Source organism: Gossypium hirsutum, chromosome D13 (assembly GCF_007990345.1).
Source record: "Gossypium hirsutum isolate 1008001.06 chromosome D13, Gossypium_hirsutum_v2.1, whole genome shotgun sequence".
NCBI classification, from domain to species: domain Eukaryota; kingdom Viridiplantae; phylum Streptophyta; class Magnoliopsida; order Malvales; family Malvaceae; genus Gossypium; species Gossypium hirsutum.
In genome coordinates this window covers 63,017,807-63,037,009 of record NC_053449.1, presented here as the reverse complement: position 1 = coordinate 63,037,009, position 19,203 = coordinate 63,017,807, and the positions used below count along the sequence as shown (strand labels likewise).

At 31.8% G+C, this 19,203-nt stretch overlaps 2 protein-coding genes across 6 annotated transcripts; both read right to left on the bottom strand.

Moving 5' to 3' along the window:
• Positions 1–93: 93 nt before the first annotated feature.
• On the bottom strand, positions 94–5,536 carry LOC121225308 (DNA topoisomerase 6 subunit B). Of its 2 annotated transcripts, none has more exons than XM_041109564.1 (19): positions 5,249–5,536; positions 5,079–5,131; positions 4,740–4,837; positions 4,538–4,643; positions 4,122–4,259; positions 3,929–3,980; positions 3,739–3,803; positions 3,324–3,430; positions 2,945–3,047; positions 2,717–2,802; positions 2,423–2,619; positions 1,881–1,996; positions 1,711–1,796; positions 1,527–1,599; positions 1,172–1,263; positions 938–1,076; positions 759–853; positions 496–670; positions 94–411 (listed from the first exon to the last, which is right to left on the bottom strand). In XM_041109564.1, the coding sequence occupies exons 1-19, from the start codon at positions 5,328–5,330 to the stop codon at positions 265–267; spliced, it is 2,010 nt and encodes a 669-aa protein (XP_040965498.1). In that variant the 5' UTR covers positions 5,331–5,536; the 3' UTR covers positions 94–264. The 2 variants fall into 2 exon arrangements, with proteins under 2 accessions (XP_040965498.1, XP_040965499.1); XM_041109565.1 differs by having other exon boundaries at positions 4,134–4,259; positions 5,249–5,476.
• Positions 5,537–8,961: 3,425 nt separating this feature from the next.
• LOC107945368 (actin-related protein 4) lies at positions 8,962–17,940 on the bottom strand. Of its 4 annotated transcripts, none has more exons than XM_041109563.1 (20): positions 17,675–17,940; positions 17,460–17,551; positions 17,182–17,337; positions 16,916–17,070; positions 16,753–16,813; positions 16,629–16,678; positions 15,957–16,011; positions 15,220–15,297; positions 15,078–15,131; positions 14,096–14,149; positions 13,955–14,015; positions 13,716–13,767; positions 13,376–13,442; positions 12,511–12,573; positions 12,355–12,417; positions 12,065–12,127; positions 11,239–11,303; positions 10,333–10,401; positions 9,370–9,450; positions 8,962–9,284 (listed from the first exon to the last, which is right to left on the bottom strand). In XM_041109563.1, the coding sequence occupies exons 1-19, from the start codon at positions 17,685–17,687 to the stop codon at positions 9,405–9,407; spliced, it is 1,317 nt and encodes a 438-aa protein (XP_040965497.1). In that variant the 5' UTR covers positions 17,688–17,940; the 3' UTR covers positions 8,962–9,284; positions 9,370–9,404. The 4 variants fall into 4 exon arrangements, 1 of the variants encoding a protein (XP_040965497.1); XR_005923175.1 differs by lacking the exon at positions 8,962–9,284 and adding an exon at positions 9,937–10,050 and having other exon boundaries at positions 9,423–9,450; positions 10,333–10,429; positions 17,675–17,925; XR_005923174.1 differs by lacking the exon at positions 8,962–9,284 and adding an exon at positions 9,937–10,050 and having other exon boundaries at positions 9,423–9,450; positions 17,675–17,925.
• Between the last annotated feature and the right edge of the window lie 1,263 nt (positions 17,941–19,203).

Below are 19,203 nucleotides of genomic sequence, written 5' to 3'. Positions count from 1 at the left end.
ACACAAGTATCTAGTTTTATTTGTAGGGATACTCGAAAGATTAATCTTCATGGATCGTAGAATAAATATGGTCATAAATACTTGAAAAAATAATAATAGAAAATATCACTTTTTTATGATATCAAGGCTAAGCATGTAAATTCACACTCAACACAATTATCTAGTTTTATTTGTAGGGATACAAATACAGTAAAAATGGAGTAAAAAAATGAGGTATCTAGGTTGCAAATTAGAAATAGTGTTATTAAGTGTAGAGCAAACTCACTATAGAAAGAGTTTAAAGACAAATATGGGACTATGGAAATCAAAAAAGTTACCTTTACCATCTAGAGACTGTAAATATATATCTTCTCTCGGTTCTTCTCGTACTCCGGTTTGCGTTGCGTATTCTAATGCCATCTCGTAATCCACCTGCAAATGTCGAGACCGTAAAATATCAACTATTTTACAGAATGACCATATGGAGATATTGCAAGCAAACAACATAAAACTCACCTTTTCAACATGTTGAGTGAGCTTTTCATATAGTGTTTCTTTGGTAATCAAATGATCGGATACTTTTTGAAGAATATCTGCATCTCCTTCCTCGTAACGTTTCTTTTTCGATGCATGTGACTTTGCCATTTCTTGCAAAACATTGTAAACGGCATTTGAGGCATCGGGGATATACCTGTGCCAGTTGATTGTTACATTTTTTATCGGTTTAAGCTAAATGAAGAAGAAATGCCATTCCTATAGGGCAAGGGACTTGAATTTACTTGCTCAAATTTCGTTTTCTCTCTTGTTGTTCACGCGCCTGCATTTTCTTTACTATTTTCGACTTCAGCTGGATGCAGCATTGCTGAATTGCAGACTGAAAAAAATCAGGTTGTTAGTTTATTCGTTATATTCGTAACGGAAATTTTGATGCAGAAATTAGAAAAGAAAGCTTCCTCACTTTGACAGCACTAGCTATTTCGCTGATATCATCCCCGATGTACTCCTTTCCAGTCCCTTTAAACGGAATTTTCGTGCTTACAATACTCACAAAGACACCAATTTTATCTTGTGTTTGGTTGATCTTGTAATTATTCCAACTGATGATGAAAGTCCAGTTAGAAGCCTTGATTGCAATAACAGTTTTGACAATACTGTCATACAAAGTAAAAGAATCGTATGTGGTGTATCTTACCTGATTCTCTTTAGCGCAGTCCTCGTGACAACATCACCACCTTGCTCAAAAAGAAGCGGTATTCGATTTGCAAATCGGAAAATATTCAAACCCTGGGATTTATGGAGTACTCGTTAGTTCAATTTTCTTGTACAATAACTATAGAGCACTAACAAAGTTTTACTTGTACAAAACCCTGCCACTCCCATTGACATTGTTTTTGAGAGAGGATAAAAATAACAGATTGCCGGAACAATGGGAAACGAAAATATACTTTGCTTTATCCATTCACTCAGGATTTTTTTGTCTTTTATCTTGCCAATTCAAAATGATATAGAAGTAAATAAACTTAAGTTTCAGGAATGCCTGCATTTACCTGTTTAACATCTTTTCCACCCACACTAACACCAGCTTCCACAATGAATGGGTGTCCCTCAAACACTTGAGCACTGTGTAAAATTGTAAAAAGAATCAATCATTTAGCCCAAAAATACGTATCCAACATTATCTTAGCAAGGTTTATAAACAATCCTGGTAGAAATCAGCCCACCAGGGCAAACCTGCCAGAATAAGTTGCAACCATGTCAGGATGTAGCTCCTTAATAATTCCTAACCGAAGATTGTATTCACCAGCAGGGCTTAGACACTGAAAGAAGCATCAAAGTTAACAAGGCAGTTGCATTATAGCTTAGAAGACAGGAAATTGAAATATCAAAGAAATGCAGCTTACATCACCACTGGGGTCATCGAATTTAGCTTGACGAAATAACTGGTGAATTCGAACAATTTGCTGATCGGTGAGAGATTTAACAGCCATTTTTGGACTAAATTCTGGACCCATTTCTCCTACAAAGTGAGCACAGCAATCACAATACAAATAAGGTCAAGATTCTAAAGACAAAACGATATCAACTAAGGCAGGAACATATATACTACTGCCCCTTCAGAAAAATTCCAACCCTCAGTGAATTGACATAAATCATAAATGTCTCTCCACTCCACTAAAATTTTTTACATTTCAGATATATTGAAACTCAAAGTGATAGAACCCCTGCATTATTTTACATTTCTTTCATAAGATGCTTTCGAGGATCATTTTTACACCTCTGTAAATAGAAAAAATGGGTAAAAATGCAATTAACCTGAACAAGATAAGAAATAACATTGAATTCTTGCTCGAATGTGAAAAAGGGTAAAAGAAAAAACTCCCAGAGGAATGAATAGAGAATAACAAAAACCAACTCCAAAGTTAGATCTCCAGAAACTTCTTACCAATTAATCGCTCAGCAAGGGGTTTTCCAATATTTACAAATTCATGCTGAAGAAACTGCATTAGGTTTTGCTTTGAAGTTTCAGCAATAAGACGTTTGATTAGTAGTATGTCAACAGAAGAAGGATGGTGCTTTGTCTCAACAGGGACTGGAGGCATTACATCTGTCCTCCGTGCAAACTTTATGGTGACATTTTTACTGCATGAGGAAAGTAAAACACAAGAAACTTCAAACACAGTTGAGCAAAATTGTGTGCTTGTGTGTGAAGACCGATTGAGATAGAGAGAGAGCATACTCAGGGGCGTCTGATACAAACTTAAATAGAAATTGAGCATATGGGGTGATAACAGCCATTTGTCTCATATAATGCAATATCTTGGACTGCATATACAAACAAAATGATCTTTTAGCTAATGAAACAAAGGAGCACCAGCGGCTAATTTCAATCATCAAGGAAGTCTAAAATGTATAAACATCTTTAAAACTCAAATAAAATAATAAGAAAGGAGCGTCTGCTGCATACACGGTACGTTGTCCAATTTCCCTCAATGACCACTTGAATTTCTGCTCCATGCCATTTATCCTTGTTGTCACGTTTTTCATGCAAGTGAATGTGAGGAATGTTCCTGAAATTAAAAACTCCATTATGGTATAACCATGCACCAAACTCAGGAATATAACTCTTTATCATCAAATCATCATTGTGGGTTTTTCAAATATACCATAACCCTCAGAATAGATACAAAGAAGAGAATTCAGAGTACAGACATCTTCATGAACAAAAATATCCCAGAGTGAAAAATGCAGAGATAAATCAAATGAATATCTGTGGTTTATATTTACCAAAGAAATTGTTGTGGTTTATGAGAAAATTAAAAATACACCTTGCATTCAGATCATACCTATGAATGTCTATATCCAACCTACAGAATGAGAGATAATTTTGACCCCTCATTGATGATGAGATCTCAATCGGCAGGCCTGTACTCATTTTGGACCAAATTAATGCCTGCATGAATACAACTTCAGTAAATTCAATATGTTCCAAACCACGATAGCAAGAAGTAGGAGCCAAATTACATAATTATTCTCTTAACAGTTTTGTTCGATCATAAGCAGGGAAACTAAAATTGAATTGCTTTGAGGTATGATGTCCTATGGGCACTCCACTGCCTGTTCCAGACATTGAACGGTTCCATGGAGGAGAATATTTTCACAAAGATGCAAGATAAATCACAACTGAACATGCAACCTATAGTATGCCCAGCATAAAAAAATTAAGCAATTAAAGCAAGGCACACATGTCAGAAGTATTACCATTTTTGCACCAAGACCAAACTTCCCTCGTGTCTGTTTCAATCCATACTTTGTGCCAGACAGAACTGCATAAACGAGCATTCAGGCAGGGTTAAAATGGAAGTGGAATAAATCGTCTACAATAAGAAAAACGTCAACCAGCAGTTGTATCAAAACCAATCAAGAACTTAATGCCATAAGTAATTTGAACCTCGTCCAAACATGTTTGGGATGTCATCATGTGGCATGCCTCTTCCATTGTCCTGCATTTCAAAAACTCCATTCAAGAGATTTAGACCAAAGGAAAAGTTTTAGAAAGTCATTTACAAGTAGAACAATTTTCTCAAAGTTAAAACACAAAATTCCAATACAGTAAGGAAGGTTGAGATGGGCAGTAATTATACCCTGCATGTCACCCTGTAAAAAGAAGCTTCGCCTCGACCCTTGGAACTCTTGGAAACCGCATGTTCTTTGACTTTCTTCCCAAGGGCAGCATTCTTTGCTTGTATTTCTTGAGCTCGAGCTTCTTTTGCTAGCCTTTTCTGAAAGAGTGGAAACAAATTGGAGCAGGAGAGTGAGAGATCACAGACAAACAGCTAAGAGAAGACTTCTTGAATGCCTTACAACAAATTGATTGCATAACAAGCAGTTGGAGAAAACACCATGCTATAATTTTCAAATGGAAAAAGATTGCAAATCTAACCACTTTAACACATCAAGTGAACTTAACACATATAGAACTCCAAAACATAAGTAACTACATAGTTCAATCAGGAAACTGAAAACAAAAGAGAATGCACGTTAGAAGGCGCGCAGATACCTCACGGGCCTTAGCTGTCTCATAATCATCATATAATTCTTCATCAACACGTTCTCTATCAACAAGCCCAATCATGGAATTGAATTTACTTTTGACAATCTCTTCTCTGCAACAGCAACGCGGATTTAAGGAGAAAACAAATAAATATATACTTCCACTAATTGCAAAAATGATAGCTAAAAGCAATTTCTCTAAAGCTTACATTGTTATTTCTATCACTGGAAGCTCAGATATTGCTTCTGCTGAATCTAACGCATTTTCAACTAATTCTCTGACGGTTGTGTATAGACATTTCCCAGGCTGAAATCCAAGCAGAAGTAAATCATACAATATATAAAATCTTAAAAACAAATCACTTAAAAATAAAATAAAATAAACTTCCGTGATCTGTACTTAAATTTATAGTGTAATAATTGCAAAGCTACTAAAATGAGTCTTCAAAACTTTTTTCAAAATTTTCAAACGCAATTTTCTCCTAATTCCAATTTCATGTAAAAACAAAACAAATTTTAAAGGAAAAAGAAAGAAAAACGTAATTTACATTATCAAAACCAGCAATGTTCTTGTTCTCTGCGAAGAACTCAGCAGGAGACTCTGCATAAACCAAACAAAATTAAAAAGTTAAGAAAGCAAATTAATCTCAGTATAATCCACCAATCCACAAACGTAAATACATATATACAAGCGCAAATCGTATAAATATGTACGCACTTTGCTTAAGAATGCTTTCTTTTTCTTTTTTTGGAGTTTTTGATTTGCCTTTCTTCGTCTCTGTTGGACTTTCACTTTCCATTTCAAATTCTCCGAGAAACAAAAAAAAAATTGTAAAATTAACAAAAAAAATCAAGATGAAATGTTAAGAAATGAAATACAATAGCAGATTCAGGGCAAAAATGGAGATTTTTGAGAAATGTTGGAGCAAAAAAAATTAAATTAGGGTTAGTAAAGAAAGCTTTTCATAGCGTGCGGTCATTTGTATGATAAATTATTGTGCGCGCCATTTTGTGCTTTTGTTTTTTCAAGTTAAATAAATTAGACGATTCCTAATTTCCCGCCAAAGCTTTTTTTTGGTTTCGATTTTTGCTTAGGGATGGTTTTTCGGCCCGAATCTGGTTTGGGATTCGGGCTCGATTTTTGTATCTCTTGATTTATTCTGAATTCGGATTTATTTTTAAAAAATTAGTATGACTAAAGTATCTTTATATTCATTTTACAATTTACAAAAATATTGTTTTAGAATTTATAGTTGTCTTTTTAAATAACATCATCTCTAGGATTCGAGCTTGGATTTTCTTTTTTAGATTTCGAATCCTATTTGACTTGTCTCGAAATATTAAATAACTTTTAGAGTTAATTGCACCAAGCATTTCCAAACTATAATTTTTCGTTCTAAATTGATCCTCAAAATTTAAAACATTCTAATTACATCGTTAAACCATTCATGTTATATCAGTCAGGTCCTTCTATTATTAAAACTGTTAAATGAAATGTCAAATCTTCTATGACATGATTTAAAATAAAAATTTTAAAAAATATATTCCCAAATAACTTTTAAAAGTTAAAACTAAAAATAAATTAAAATAAAAAAAAAATAGAGTAAATGATAAAGTTTCTGTGAAAGTTTTGAAAATCTTAAGACCAAAATTTTTAAAGAAATATAATTTATAAATGTTGAAAGTTAAAGTTGTTATTATCCCAATTTTAAAAACTGTCACTGTTAACAAACCGGTAGGTATTATTAAATTAAATTAAATTATAAATTTCATTGTAGTTTAATATAATTATATGTTAAATAATGTATTTTCGACTAATATATATTTTTTTTTTATTTTTGAAATTACAAGTTCAACTATATTACAATTACAAATAATACATTCTAATAATCATAATATATCCAAACTTATTAAAATAAATTTATATTAGACCCAATGTGGATATAAAAAAGACTATACATAATTAATAAGAGTGAGACTCGACCCTGAAATTTTAAAATTCATAAGATCTTAATTTTACTATTAAATTAAGACATTAACCTGAGTTTAGATAATTACAAAATTTTATTTCGTAAATTAAAAATCGAGTCTAATAATAATCAAATCAAATTTAATAAAACTCGTGAAAGTTGTCAACTTTCTTGTGGGTCACATGGGAGTATGGTTTTTAACTTAATTGTGAAACTATTTATATATAAATATATCAATTCAATCTCTATTATTATAGGGATCTTACAGTTTAGTCTAAATGAATTAATTTAGTGATGATTTTGTAATTTTGTAAAGTTAAGTGATCAAAACTTAAATACACTGGTAATTTAGTGACTTTGGTGTAGTTTACCAAATTCTTAAAATAAGGAAGAAAAATCAAACCCATTGCAACTACGGTGGAACATAAACTAAAATAAATATGAACTTAAATACGGTGGAACATAAACTAAAATAAATATGAACAAAAAACTCAACATAATTTATATAAAGTGAGACTTAAACTTGGAATCTTAAAATTCTTGAGATCTTATATTGAGTTCAGATAATTACAAAAATTTATCTCGTAAATTAGAAATCGAGTCAAATCAAATATATTTAAGTAATAATCAAATCAAGTATAATAAAATAGAGGTTAAATTTTTCCATAAGTCCCTAAACTCTTTACAAATTTGAAATTTAATCGTACTTGTATTAAGATTTTAAAATTCACGTTCAGTTGTTAACACTGTTAATTCTTTTTTATTAAATTGGCCGGTGTGACATTTGAAATTAAAATAATTCACTTAGTAGTAATGTAACTAAAAAAATGACATTGTAATGAACTTGAATTTAGCAAAATAATTTTAACAGTTTTAACAGTTGGACCTAAATTCTAAAATCTGAAAAAGTAGATAAATTAAATTCCTAAAGTTAAAAATACTAAATTCTAAATTTACAAAGAGTACAAAAATTTATGACATATTTTAACTTAAAACCAACCCATCAATTTTTGGCTTTTTTCATTTATTTTTTTATTTTTTATTTTGTAAAAATACTACTTCCTCTTATCTCTAATCCTTTTTAAAAGAAATGGGAAAGAAAGTGAAAGTTGCCAATTTTCTTGTGGGTCACATAGGAGTTTTGGCTTTTAATTGTAAAACTGTTTATATTTAATTGTATCAATTTAGTCCTTATATTATAGGCATGTTATCAATTTAGTCCTCTATTATTATAATTCAGTCTTTGTATTATTAAAAAATTTAAATAAGACCAATTTTTAACAAAATTAACATTCATCTTTTAAAGTAATTCTACACCATTTCGTAAATTTGTGTACGATTAATATTTTAACAATTTAAACGTCATATTTCATACAGATCATGCTTGTCAATTTTGATGTAAATCAAATTTTTTTAACCTGTTATTTTATGTAAAAAACTATCAAACATTTAATAAAATATTAATATATACAATATTTTAAATTGATATCATAAAAATGACAGATCAATTGGATATTTAAATGTTTAACAAGTACAATTATATTAATAAATTTAATATATATAATCATATTTTAACGATTAAACCATTAAAATATTAATCATGCAAAAATATATAAAGAATGAAAAATTTTAAATTAATTTTTTTAAAACAATAAATGTTCATTTTATTCAACTAAATAAAACTAGCCTAATATTTCTAACACAAATTTGTGCCAATAAAAAATAATTTAACTATGATTTGCCTTATAGGGACAAGTAAAAGTATTATAGAGACTTTTGTACTAAAAATTAAATTATATACCGTCCCAATTACTCAAAAGCAAATAAATCAATTATTGTATGATACATTAAGGAACAAACAAATATAATTGAGAGAAGAATCAAACAATTACATATACCATGCAACATATATTTTATTCTGAAATACCAAGACCGATATTTAATAGTAAAAATGGATAAAAAATTTAAAACAATGACCTATTTACTATTTGATAAAAAACACAAACTAGAGTTACAACTTGAAAAAATTGTACGAGACAATACATTGCCTCCACTTAAGTCATACCATGTACTCAAAATGGTTAAATTGATGTGTTACAATCTTTTCTCAAAATAATGAGTGAACAAAATTCGATTTAATTTGAAAATTTCAATAAAAAATCTTGAATTAAATAGTTCAAGTTATTTGGATCAACTCGAATAAAAAAAATTAATTTTTTTAGTTTAACTCGAATATAAATACACAAATCAAGTTATTCGAAAATCTGAATAAGAAAAGACAAACTACGTCATTTTGATAAATATTTCGATTCAATTTAAAAAAATTAATTTGAGTTCAATTGCTAAAATACGATTCATAGACTCAGTAACTCCAAATTTTTAGACTCATATTCAAAGTTGTAGTCAATCTTTGCTCCACTCCAAATTGCAAAGCATGTGCAAAAACCAAGACCCCAAAAAATGACATAAACCGCAATCATATTCTTACCAAAAGATATCCCCTATTAAACAAGGACCAGAAACTGGTTACAAGTCAACCTAAAACTAGAAGGAAAAAAATCAATGTTTCCTGGTGTCCATGTTATTTGAACTAAGTTCAGATAGAATATGTCAATAAGGCTACACAGAGAATAGGGGCATCTAAGAACAGTAGGATTCAGATAAAAGCTAATAATGCCTTTTCCTTTAATAAAAATATGTCCTACATTGACCTACAAGCGATGTCAATTTGAAATTAGTTATAGCACAAATGGGCCTACTTCGGATCCGAAAAAGATCTTGAACCTAAAGATGGAAAGGAACTTATTAGTAAAAATGGAGAAAGAAGTCCAGAGCAAATACTGCGCATTCTCTGTATTTTATTTATTACCATGAGGATAAATGCAAAAGCCTATCATCCTCATCTTAAGGGCATTTTCTTTGTATATATGAAGCTCCATGTTCGTCATACCTGTTACACAAATGCATTTAAAGATTTGAGTAATTTAAGATATACTACTATATTTACTGGTACCGGTCTTGAGAATATCAAGGTTGGGATAATAAGAAAATAATGATAAATATCAAAATTATACATGAACTTTGATACAATTTGCAATGTTGAACATCAACTTTAAATTGATGCATTTATATACATCAAACTTTAATTTTGGTTCAAATTTCACATTTTGCTAAACTTGTTATCTATGTGACACGATTTTCTATTAAGACGCGTAAATTACTAACATGACACTTTATTAGGTGTAAATTACAAACAAATAAATTTAAATTATTTCCACCTAGATTTTAAAAAAAATACACTTGGGAAAAGTATTTCTTACTTACCTGCAAATCTGTTTTTTTTTTAATCTTAGGTGGAAATAATTTAAATTTATTTTTTTTTAACTAATAAAATGCCATGTCAACAATTTTAACATGATTTAACGGAAAATTGTACCACATAGGTAATGGGGTTGTTGCGGGTCGAGTACTCCTTTCCCTTCCCCTTCTTCAAACTCAGATTTCTCTGATCAACGATAGAAAGATCCAATTTTGCATCATTTATTCAATTCTGGTAAGAATCAATGGATTGTGCTGAAGGTTCAAAATCCATTGGATTAAAAATTTCGATAAATCAATTTTGAGATGCTTTTTCTATGAAATGTGAAAATTGAACCAAAATTGAAGTTTGATGTATACAATCACACCAAATTAAAGTTGATGTATAACATTGCAAATCGTATCAAAGTTCCATGTATAATTTTGGTATTTATTCCAAAGAAAAAGTGAAACTTGACGATATGCATTGGAACCATGGTAAAGAAAAAAAAAGGAGCAAACATGATTTGCTTACTCTGACTTGGAGAACCACATTTGCTGGAATGAACCAAGAGATGCCAATATACTCCCTCCTATCCAAACACTGTTTACACACATGTTAACAGCATTTACTGAGAGCAAGAAAAACAAAATTTCTTACTAAAAATTTGCACAAGCAGCTTATGCTAAGATAGGCAACTATAAAAGGTATTTAAGTTGTAGTAATCTGGTGACGAATGGATTAAATTATGTCTACTTTGGTGAATGTTAATTAATTCACTATGGTTTTTAATCATTCCACTTATAGATGCACAGATTTTACATTTTCTGTTTCCACTTTGCACGTTCCATTCTCTAGAGATTCTCAACATCTTGACAATAGCTCCCCTTTCCAATATTTCTGCTTTTCCGATTATAGTACGTTGTACCTGCACCAACTAGTTATTCTTTTCTTTTTTCATCAGTTTACCAACTTGGTCTATCCTTTGGGAAGAAATGATATATGCACTCAAGTAAAAAAAATTGGCTTCTTAAAAATGGAATTTTATTCATGTTCCTACTCGCTAAAACCTTCCAACTGCAAGTTGGTTTCTGAGATAAAATCATGCTGACGACAACATACATGTGAGAGTATATACTGGTTCTAGCATTATTAAGGAGAACAAAATGACCATTAAGGTAGAAGTCCCCAAGATTCTAAATTTCTAACATGGGGGACATATAACCTGTATCATGCAATTCAGACTTTCAAAGTATGCTATGGAATAAGCCACAATCATTAGTTAACCACATGGGAGACAAATGAAACAATGAACCCTCCAACAAAGACTATTGATGATGGCTAAAAAAATAAAACAGAACTTCTTGAGACTAGAAAAGAATAGAAACTGCAAAGCGAAACAGATAAAACCAAAAAAAGATAGATCAGACTACAGCGAACCTGAATCTTCTTTCTGTTGCATTTCCACTTGCCAGTACTTTAACTCTAGCAGCTTGAGGAGATTCCTTCATATTGACAGACAATGAAAGTGTTATTTTGCTACCAAAATTTTAAGTTTACCAACATTCAGAAGTAACCTCAAATAATCTCTATTGCTAAATTTTAAGTTTATTCTACCAATGCGCAGAGCTAACCTCAAAAAATCTCCCTTGTCCATTCATCATGACAACTACTTGTCAATGAAAATTATTTATACAAGTCATTTCAATTTGAGGGCCCAAACAAACTCAAGAGTGAGAATTTGTGTGATTGTATGTACGTGTAGGTGCACTGCACATGTGTTACACACAAAGGAGATCTACATCATGATCTATGAAGCACATACAAATGGCAAGCCCTTTTATACCAGTTTTTGCAGAAGCAAATATAATAATTATGCTGGATTAGAGCTGACAAAATTGACCCCAACCAAACCTAACCCAAATTTAAAACGATCCAAATCCAAATGACACCAAATATATGAAATGATCCAATATTTGATTAAGCAAAATCCCACCCTATCCATATACTAGATTTTAAATTTTAAAAATCCCCATATCACATAGTACCTGTGCATGGTATTTGTGCTTCTCTTACAGCAATTAAATGACATTTCAGAGTGGAAATAAAGGCCAAAAAGACCATTGTTAATGAAATTATGATGGTCAGAAATCAAGTTTTCATTGATTATTCAAAACCATAAAAAAATTACTAAAACAAAAGAAATAAAAATGCAACATGGAATCAAAGCTTTATGGTCATAATCGAAAAGAAAAAAAAAAACCACCTCAAGCAAGTCTTTCTCAAGTCGTTCTTTCAACTGTTGCATTGATGCTGTACCACCTGCAAGCTGCAATATAAAGGGATAACAGACGTGGTGATATCAGTGGTGAAAGAATATCTATGAATTAGAAGATAATTCATGTTTAACAATTAGATTATCAAAAACATATATTTCATCCACTCACCATACATGAATAATTTACTAGTTTTGGAATATAATATTCAAAGCAACACAAGTTAAGAAAAATTATCAGAGCACTGGAGAATAGGCATGCTTGGACGTAATTGACTTACCAATATGCTGCCAAACAGTTCTTTCCGAATGTCCACATCGCATCTATTAATGCTTTCTATGACCTGCAAATATTAGTGAAATGCTTCAGTAATCCTTGTAAAAATACAAGAAAGAGGTTGATAGTAAAGGCAATGCATGAAAGTAAATGAGCATACCATTTGTGGCAAACCACGAACAGATGGAGAAATCTCAGCAAAATTGTCCATTCCAGGAATAGTCTAATAACATACAGGAAATCAGAAACGATGTTGACATACACACTCAAATTATTATTAATGTAACAGTATAGTTATGCAAGCAACACAATTAACAAACTACAAAAAAGGAAAAAACTCCAACAACTTGATTTCCCTATGTTTATGTTACCACCAAGAATTGCAGGTTAGCTAAGAAACCAGAAGTAGCCAATTGAAAAGGCAACAATGAATTTAGGCAAAGATGATATTAACAAATCAATAAATTTTAGAAAAACATACATAATGGCCTGTTGATGGCACTTAGAAATAAAACTCCAAGTTTGCAGCAGCAATTCCAGGAACATAACTCCAAGTGGTTTATAACAAAAGCTTCCTAGTGGTTTATAGTTCCCAGAGGAATAAGTATGCTAGACTAACCAAGTGATGGTAAATGACTCCTTTATATTTCATTAATACAAGCATAAGAATTAAAAATCTTACCAATTGAACACAACAGAAAAATTGCAAATTCAGAACCATGTACATCAGAAAAAAATCCAAAATAAGCACTTTACAAATAGACAAGACAAGAGGTCTTATAGCGGATGCATATATCTTTGGGACAAAAAGATATAACCTTTCTTATAATATATACATATAACCTTAGTTAATTTAATATTATTTTAAGAGTTCAATTCGTACAAGCTAGATATAACCTTTCTTATAATAGCAGGATACTTTAAATGTTTAGTATTAGACATTTAGAGTTATATTGGCAGGCACACAAAAAGCATGAAAGTAAACAAATGAGATCAGGGTCCTCCGAAGTCTGAAGGCCACCCACCTGAGCCAAAGGAGGGTTAAACAAAATATCAGGGATCTTGAATCTATCAGCGCCAATTTCAATTGTCCTGAAATAACATGATAGAAAATGCAGGATCATTAACATTTGTAATGATAGAAACTGAGATCCAAAGGCAATTTTGCTGTGCCGCTAAACAGGGTTAGACAATGGATTGTTACTACAAGTTGTCTGGTAAATGCATGGTGTGATAATGCCAAAAAAAAGAAGCAAGTAGCAAGTAGAGCCGTGTATCACTCAACTCAAGAATGCATAGCAAACAAAGCAAAAGGTGACCTGATTATGACAATAAAGCAACGCTAATAAACTTGTAAGAACTTACTGGCCATCAGGAAGCTCATATGGGGTCATTGGGATATTAGAATATGCACTTTCTGCAAAGAAAATGGCAATCATTCAGAATCAAATACAACATCAACAATGTGATTGAAAAGAGATTTTTAAAAAGTATAACATAGGTAATTTTAATAATATGAGCATACATAACATACAAACATAAAATAGGTAGAACAGGAAAAAGCGGCATGACTTTACAAGAAAATAAGATGAATGAATACAAACCATCATAAGGAGTATCTGGAGCTCGACATACACATTCCTTGATATCACTTGCAATTACTCTCTGTTGTAAGAAGATCCACATAAGTATTACAGAAACAAACTTGTCTATTTGGAAAGGGGTAATAATGACTAAAGACAGACCTGGGAGTACAGCTTGTAAGATTCAGTTGTATGTGGAAAATCAACATCTACAGTCTGAGATTCCCAAAACCATAATAAAGAGAATTGTCAGAAAGCAATGTAGGTTATATCCTAGAAATTAAGAGGACCAATAAAAAGTGAAACCACTGGAGAAAATTGCAGTTTCAAGAAAACTTTTTTACTTTGACAAATCAATTAAATAAGAATGAGAGAAGCATCATTGTCCACCATATAGCAACTCTTTTAAAGCTTGTTTTCCTTCTCTTTTGGGATCTAAGTTATAACAATACTCCATATACTCCAATACACTTTCTTTTTTCTCATACCATACGAAAGGATGAGGAAAGGATGTTTTATCAGTGTTTAATTTTGTTATATACTACTCCAAATTTGTTAATATTCAAATTGCTGAAAGACTATATTTTTGTTGTTTTCCAGTTCTCTAGCTTGCATATGTCTACTTCACACAGACAGCAGGGAAAGATGCAATCTCCCATTTGCCACAGTCAAGCAGCATCAAGGATTTCAGAACCATATCGAAACTGATCAAAATGTGAAGCAGTCCCCAATATTGTTAAGGTGGGGGCCTTATTGGCAGACAACAAAAATAGTTAAGACCCTTTTGACGAGGTGCATTTGGCTAGACACACACCTAGAACACCTAGGTCCACTTCTTTGTAAGGCAATAGGTGCAGAAAAGGTCAGCCAGTTGAAGCTATCTTTAAGTTCTTTTATTTTTTTTATTTTCTTTATTGACTGTACCTTTACTAATAGAAAATGAGATATTATCAAACTCAGTACTTCTTAATGTTTGAGTATTAAATAACAAGAACCACAAGGAATCATGCATTTGACTCACAAATAGTGGTCTTAGTACAACAGCAGAAGTTATACTTGGGATGACATGCATGCATGAAATTCGAGAAACTAAAGCAATTAATGACATAGACCTTAAATAGGTTCCAGTGATATTATAAAATACCTGGAAGACCCCTGGTTGTATTTCCTTTCTCTTAAAAGAGTACCTCGGTTTTATCTACAGACACCAGGGACAAAAAATATTTCAACTAAAGCAATGAAAAACGACATGGGAATTCTCACCAATTACTTATACCATCACTTACCACGATGCCTTTGCTTTCCAAGCTTTTCATCAAGCAATCAGTAAGAAATTCTCCTCCAATAGGAGAAGAAGACACTGCCTGTTATTGCAAAGAAAAAAGAAATAGCAGGGGAAAAGGGAGAAACAAAAAGACAGATCATCAGACTGGCAAAAGTTAGTGAGATATTCTTTTAAAATAAGTAATCAATCAAATGCTAAAGTTCTCACAGAAAAAAAATTATCCAGCAGGAAGTTCATTTTCAGAATAACAAATTCAAATCACTGCAGAATTTTGCTTTCCTAGAAAATAATTACTTAGCATAAGAAAATGAAGAGTACAACAATGAACTAATAAAGCCAAGGTGCATAATTTAGCCTCAGTTATAAGTTTTTTAATAGAAGGAATTTGCAGCTCGACATAGCTGCTAAAGCACCTAATTCATGTTAAAAAACCTCAAGATAAAAATACTTCCCAAGAAAAGCTCTCCAATAGCTAAGTAAAAATTTTATTCCCTTTCCAGACTAATTCAACATTGAATAATTTTGGAAAAAAGAAATCTGAGCAGCAAAGTATCAACATGGAAGTAACAATATATGTAAATCAAGATGTCATGACCGCCAAATCTATTTCTTTATAAGCAATAATTGGACAGTAGCATATAGGTGAAAATCAAGTAAAAGTTTTAAATTAAGTGGAAATCTTTCACTTTCCTAAAGGGAAAAAAGATGAGAGAGAGAGAGGGAGAGAGAGAGAAACACCTTTTGAAGAACATAACCATCATGTACTGGGGCAACAGTAGTTGATCCTCCACCACTGAAAGGTTTAACAGTTATTCGTAAAGACATGTTAGTAAAAGAAAGCGAGGAAAATTATACCAGTATAGAGAAGTGGAGATACTGCTTCATTTATACGAAAGTAGACATAGGCAACTGATCCATAAATCTCAGATTCTCATAATTCAGAGTCCAAATATGAAAATAAGCAACCTTTCAAGGTTCTCTCACTTTTCTACAGATTAATATTTAAGTTGAATGAGAGTTGTTGTTACTCTTACACACAACTTCCAGCATTCTATATTCAACCTTCGACAAACTAATATTGACAGTTGGATAAAAGAAGTCCCAAAGGAAAAGAAAAGAATGGTAATAATAGGAGTAGGATCTGATGCCAGTAATATCAGTCCGAGTTCAGTATAGTTTCTGTTGGAAGATGGCTATTTTATTTATTTCCTGTTTTGTAATGCGTAATATCAATCCTTGGTTTAAGTGATGGTTTCCAGATTTAGGTTCTGAAGCCCACAGCCTCTCTAGGCTATTTATGTTCCATTCTTTCATCAAATAAACAACATGGAACATTGTCTTTGTCTCTGTTTCAACACGGTATTAAAGCCACTCTCTGATTACCGAAAATTTTAAGAATATAAATCAAACCTATCAACAACAACAGAGGTAGCACGTCCTGATGCAAAAGATGTAAGAACCTGAAATAGAAAAGAACTGCAATCAAAAGCCAAAGTTTAAAAAAAAGAGTTGGAAATTAGGAAAATAGTAATACCGCATTCTTCGCCAAAAACAAAGCAGGAACTTTGTACTTTTCGAACATGAGTTCTGCTGTCCTGTTAGATTTTAACAAAACCAAGCATGTTTTCAGATTGGTAAAAGTAAAAAATAAAAAGCAAAGAAAATTGACTAAAGCTTGAGTGCTGCGAAATTCTGACCTCTCCCTCTGTTGTTGAGTGTTGGAAGAAGGCTCAGCAAGTAGCATTGGATGTTCCTTCGGATCAACGAGTAAACAATCCTTTAAAGCATGATCCCATATGCTATCAACAATATCCCAATCAACAACAACCCCATCCTTTAGGGGTGACACCACCTGACAAACGCAAACAGGTCTTAACTAACTAATACAGCAAAAATAGATAAATGGTAAATAAACAAATGAACTAATATGAAAAAAGCAAGCAGCATCAAGCACTTAACCGACCTCCATATGGTCACAACGAAAACCCAAGGCTTGAGAGCCTACATACAACCTGCGTTTTCCCTTGGGTTTGTTGGAATCAACATTATTGTTGTTAGTCTCAGAATCGTTGTTTTCTTTGTCATCATCAGCATCCATTTGATCAATGCACCCCACAACCTTAACAAACAAACAAACAAAAGCAAAACAAAACAACATGAACATGAGCAATGAAAAACTATGTGGGTAGGTCGAAAAATAACTCAAAAAATTAAAAAGAATGAAGCTTGGACTTGTCTTACAGAGGGAAATACAGCCTTGGGAGCATCTTCACCGGCACAACCAGCTTTGCAAGTGTGAGACCCTAAATCTATCACTATAGCCGATACTTCATCTGTGCATGTCAATTATTATGTTCTGTTACTTAATTTTAACAAAGAAGTAAGCAAATCATCACATTAACCAAAAAAAATAGAAGATGCAAAGCAAAATTAGGCTCAATTTTCGCCCTACTTACCTCCTCCATACATGGCTGCAACTCACAAACACAGTGAAAGCAAGCGATACAAGCGGGAACAGAAAAGTGTAGAGGAACTGGAAGAGGGAAGAGCGGCAGCGCAGATGTGGTCACCGGTCACGGAGGGGATAGAGTGGCGGCGAAAGTTCGGTCGGCGGCGGCGTGGGAAAGAGTTCCTCTATTTTTTCTATGATTGTGATTTGGGCTTTTAGGTTTTGATGATTTTCCAACTCCTTTAGGTTAATTAGGGTTCCTTTTTTGGGCCCTTTTGCAGTTTTATGGCCTATAACGTTTTTATGGAGGTTTTAGGGTTAATTTCACAAAATATCCTCAAATTATAACTTAAATTTTATAATGGTCCATATACTTCAAAACTTTCTCATTAAGTCCTCAATATATCAGAGTTGTATCAATTAAATCCTTCTGTTAGCCTAGCCATCAACTTGGACATTAAAGGTACTCTTGATTAAGCGGAAAAGAGAAAAATTTTAAGTGTGCTTGGTGAGAATGAAAAGTGACAAAATAAAATAGTAAAAACGATCCTTTTACATCATAGTATATAAAACAAATCATTTTAAATTAAAATGACAAGAGAAAAGAAAATGAGAAAGAGATAAATTAAACATTCAAAATTATACATTTTTCAAAAAAATATTTTATTTTTTCTCGTTTTTCAACTCTAATAAGTCATGAATCGAAAGAATTTTCTTTTCCATATTTCCACAAAGCAGACCAATAAAAAGAACATTTTATATATTTTTTGCTTTTCTACTATTTTAATTTTTCATCTTTCTATTTTTTTCGATCTTTCCGAACAAAATCTATTAGTTTGGATTTGACATGAATTATTTTTTAAAACACGTAGGTCAATTTTTAAATAATACATATGTACTCTACTACATAGACAACTTGTATCTAATGTGTTAATTGCATAAATGCCGCTAAAATTTAAATAGGCTATTTCTTTTCTTTTTTATAAAAAAAATGATTATATTCAACTCATCCACGCAATAAATATGAACCAATATTTTCAAAACTGAACCAACGGTAAAATTGGGTCACCGATTCAATCCCAACAATTAAAAAGAAAAAAAATCCAAAAAAAATTATAAACCCAAATAAATAACAAATTTAATATATATAATTTTTATTTTTTTATGTTGGGTTTTACCGATTTGTGTTTGATTTTATAGGTATAGACTAATAAATTGGACCAAAAAATCACCATTTTTTTACTACTTCAACTTATTTTGATTCTCAGTTCAATGGTAGTTCCAAGTGGTTTGCTCAAAACTCAGTTCAATACCCTTATCTGAACTAGTACACTCGCCAATTTGCAATCCAATCGGTCTGGTTCCAACATCGGTGTAAACGTGTTTAAAATTTGATACAATTGTTTTAAATACGATCCACATCAAAATTTAAACTAACATCGATCCTAGTTAACATTTAATGCCTAATTCAATGACTAAATCGATAGAAGGAACTAGTAGTTACAATATCAACACTTTGAAAACTCAATTAAAATA

Excerpts from the sequence above, each read along its gene's own strand:
- LOC121225308 (XM_041109564.1), bottom strand. The coding sequence starts at position 5,330 with ATGGAAAGTGAAAGTCCAACAGAGACGAAGAAAGGCAAATCAAAAACT. Across the intron at positions 4,644-4,739 it reads CCAGTGATAGAAATAACAAT|AGAAGAGATTGTCAAAAGTA; the intron begins GTAAGCTTTAGA and ends TTGCTGTTGCAG. Across the intron at positions 1,264-1,526 it reads GTGGAAAAGATGTTAAACAG|GGTTTGAATATTTTCCGATT; the intron begins GTAAATGCAGGC and ends CATAAATCCCAG.
- LOC107945368 (XM_041109563.1), bottom strand. Across the intron at positions 12,418-12,510 it reads TTCGTGGTTTGCCACAAATG|GTCATAGAAAGCATTAATAG; the intron begins GTATGCTCATTT and ends TAATATTTGCAG. Across the intron at positions 12,128-12,354 it reads AACTGTTTGGCAGCATATTG|CTTGCAGGTGGTACAGCATC; the intron begins GTAAGTCAATTA and ends TTTATATTGCAG.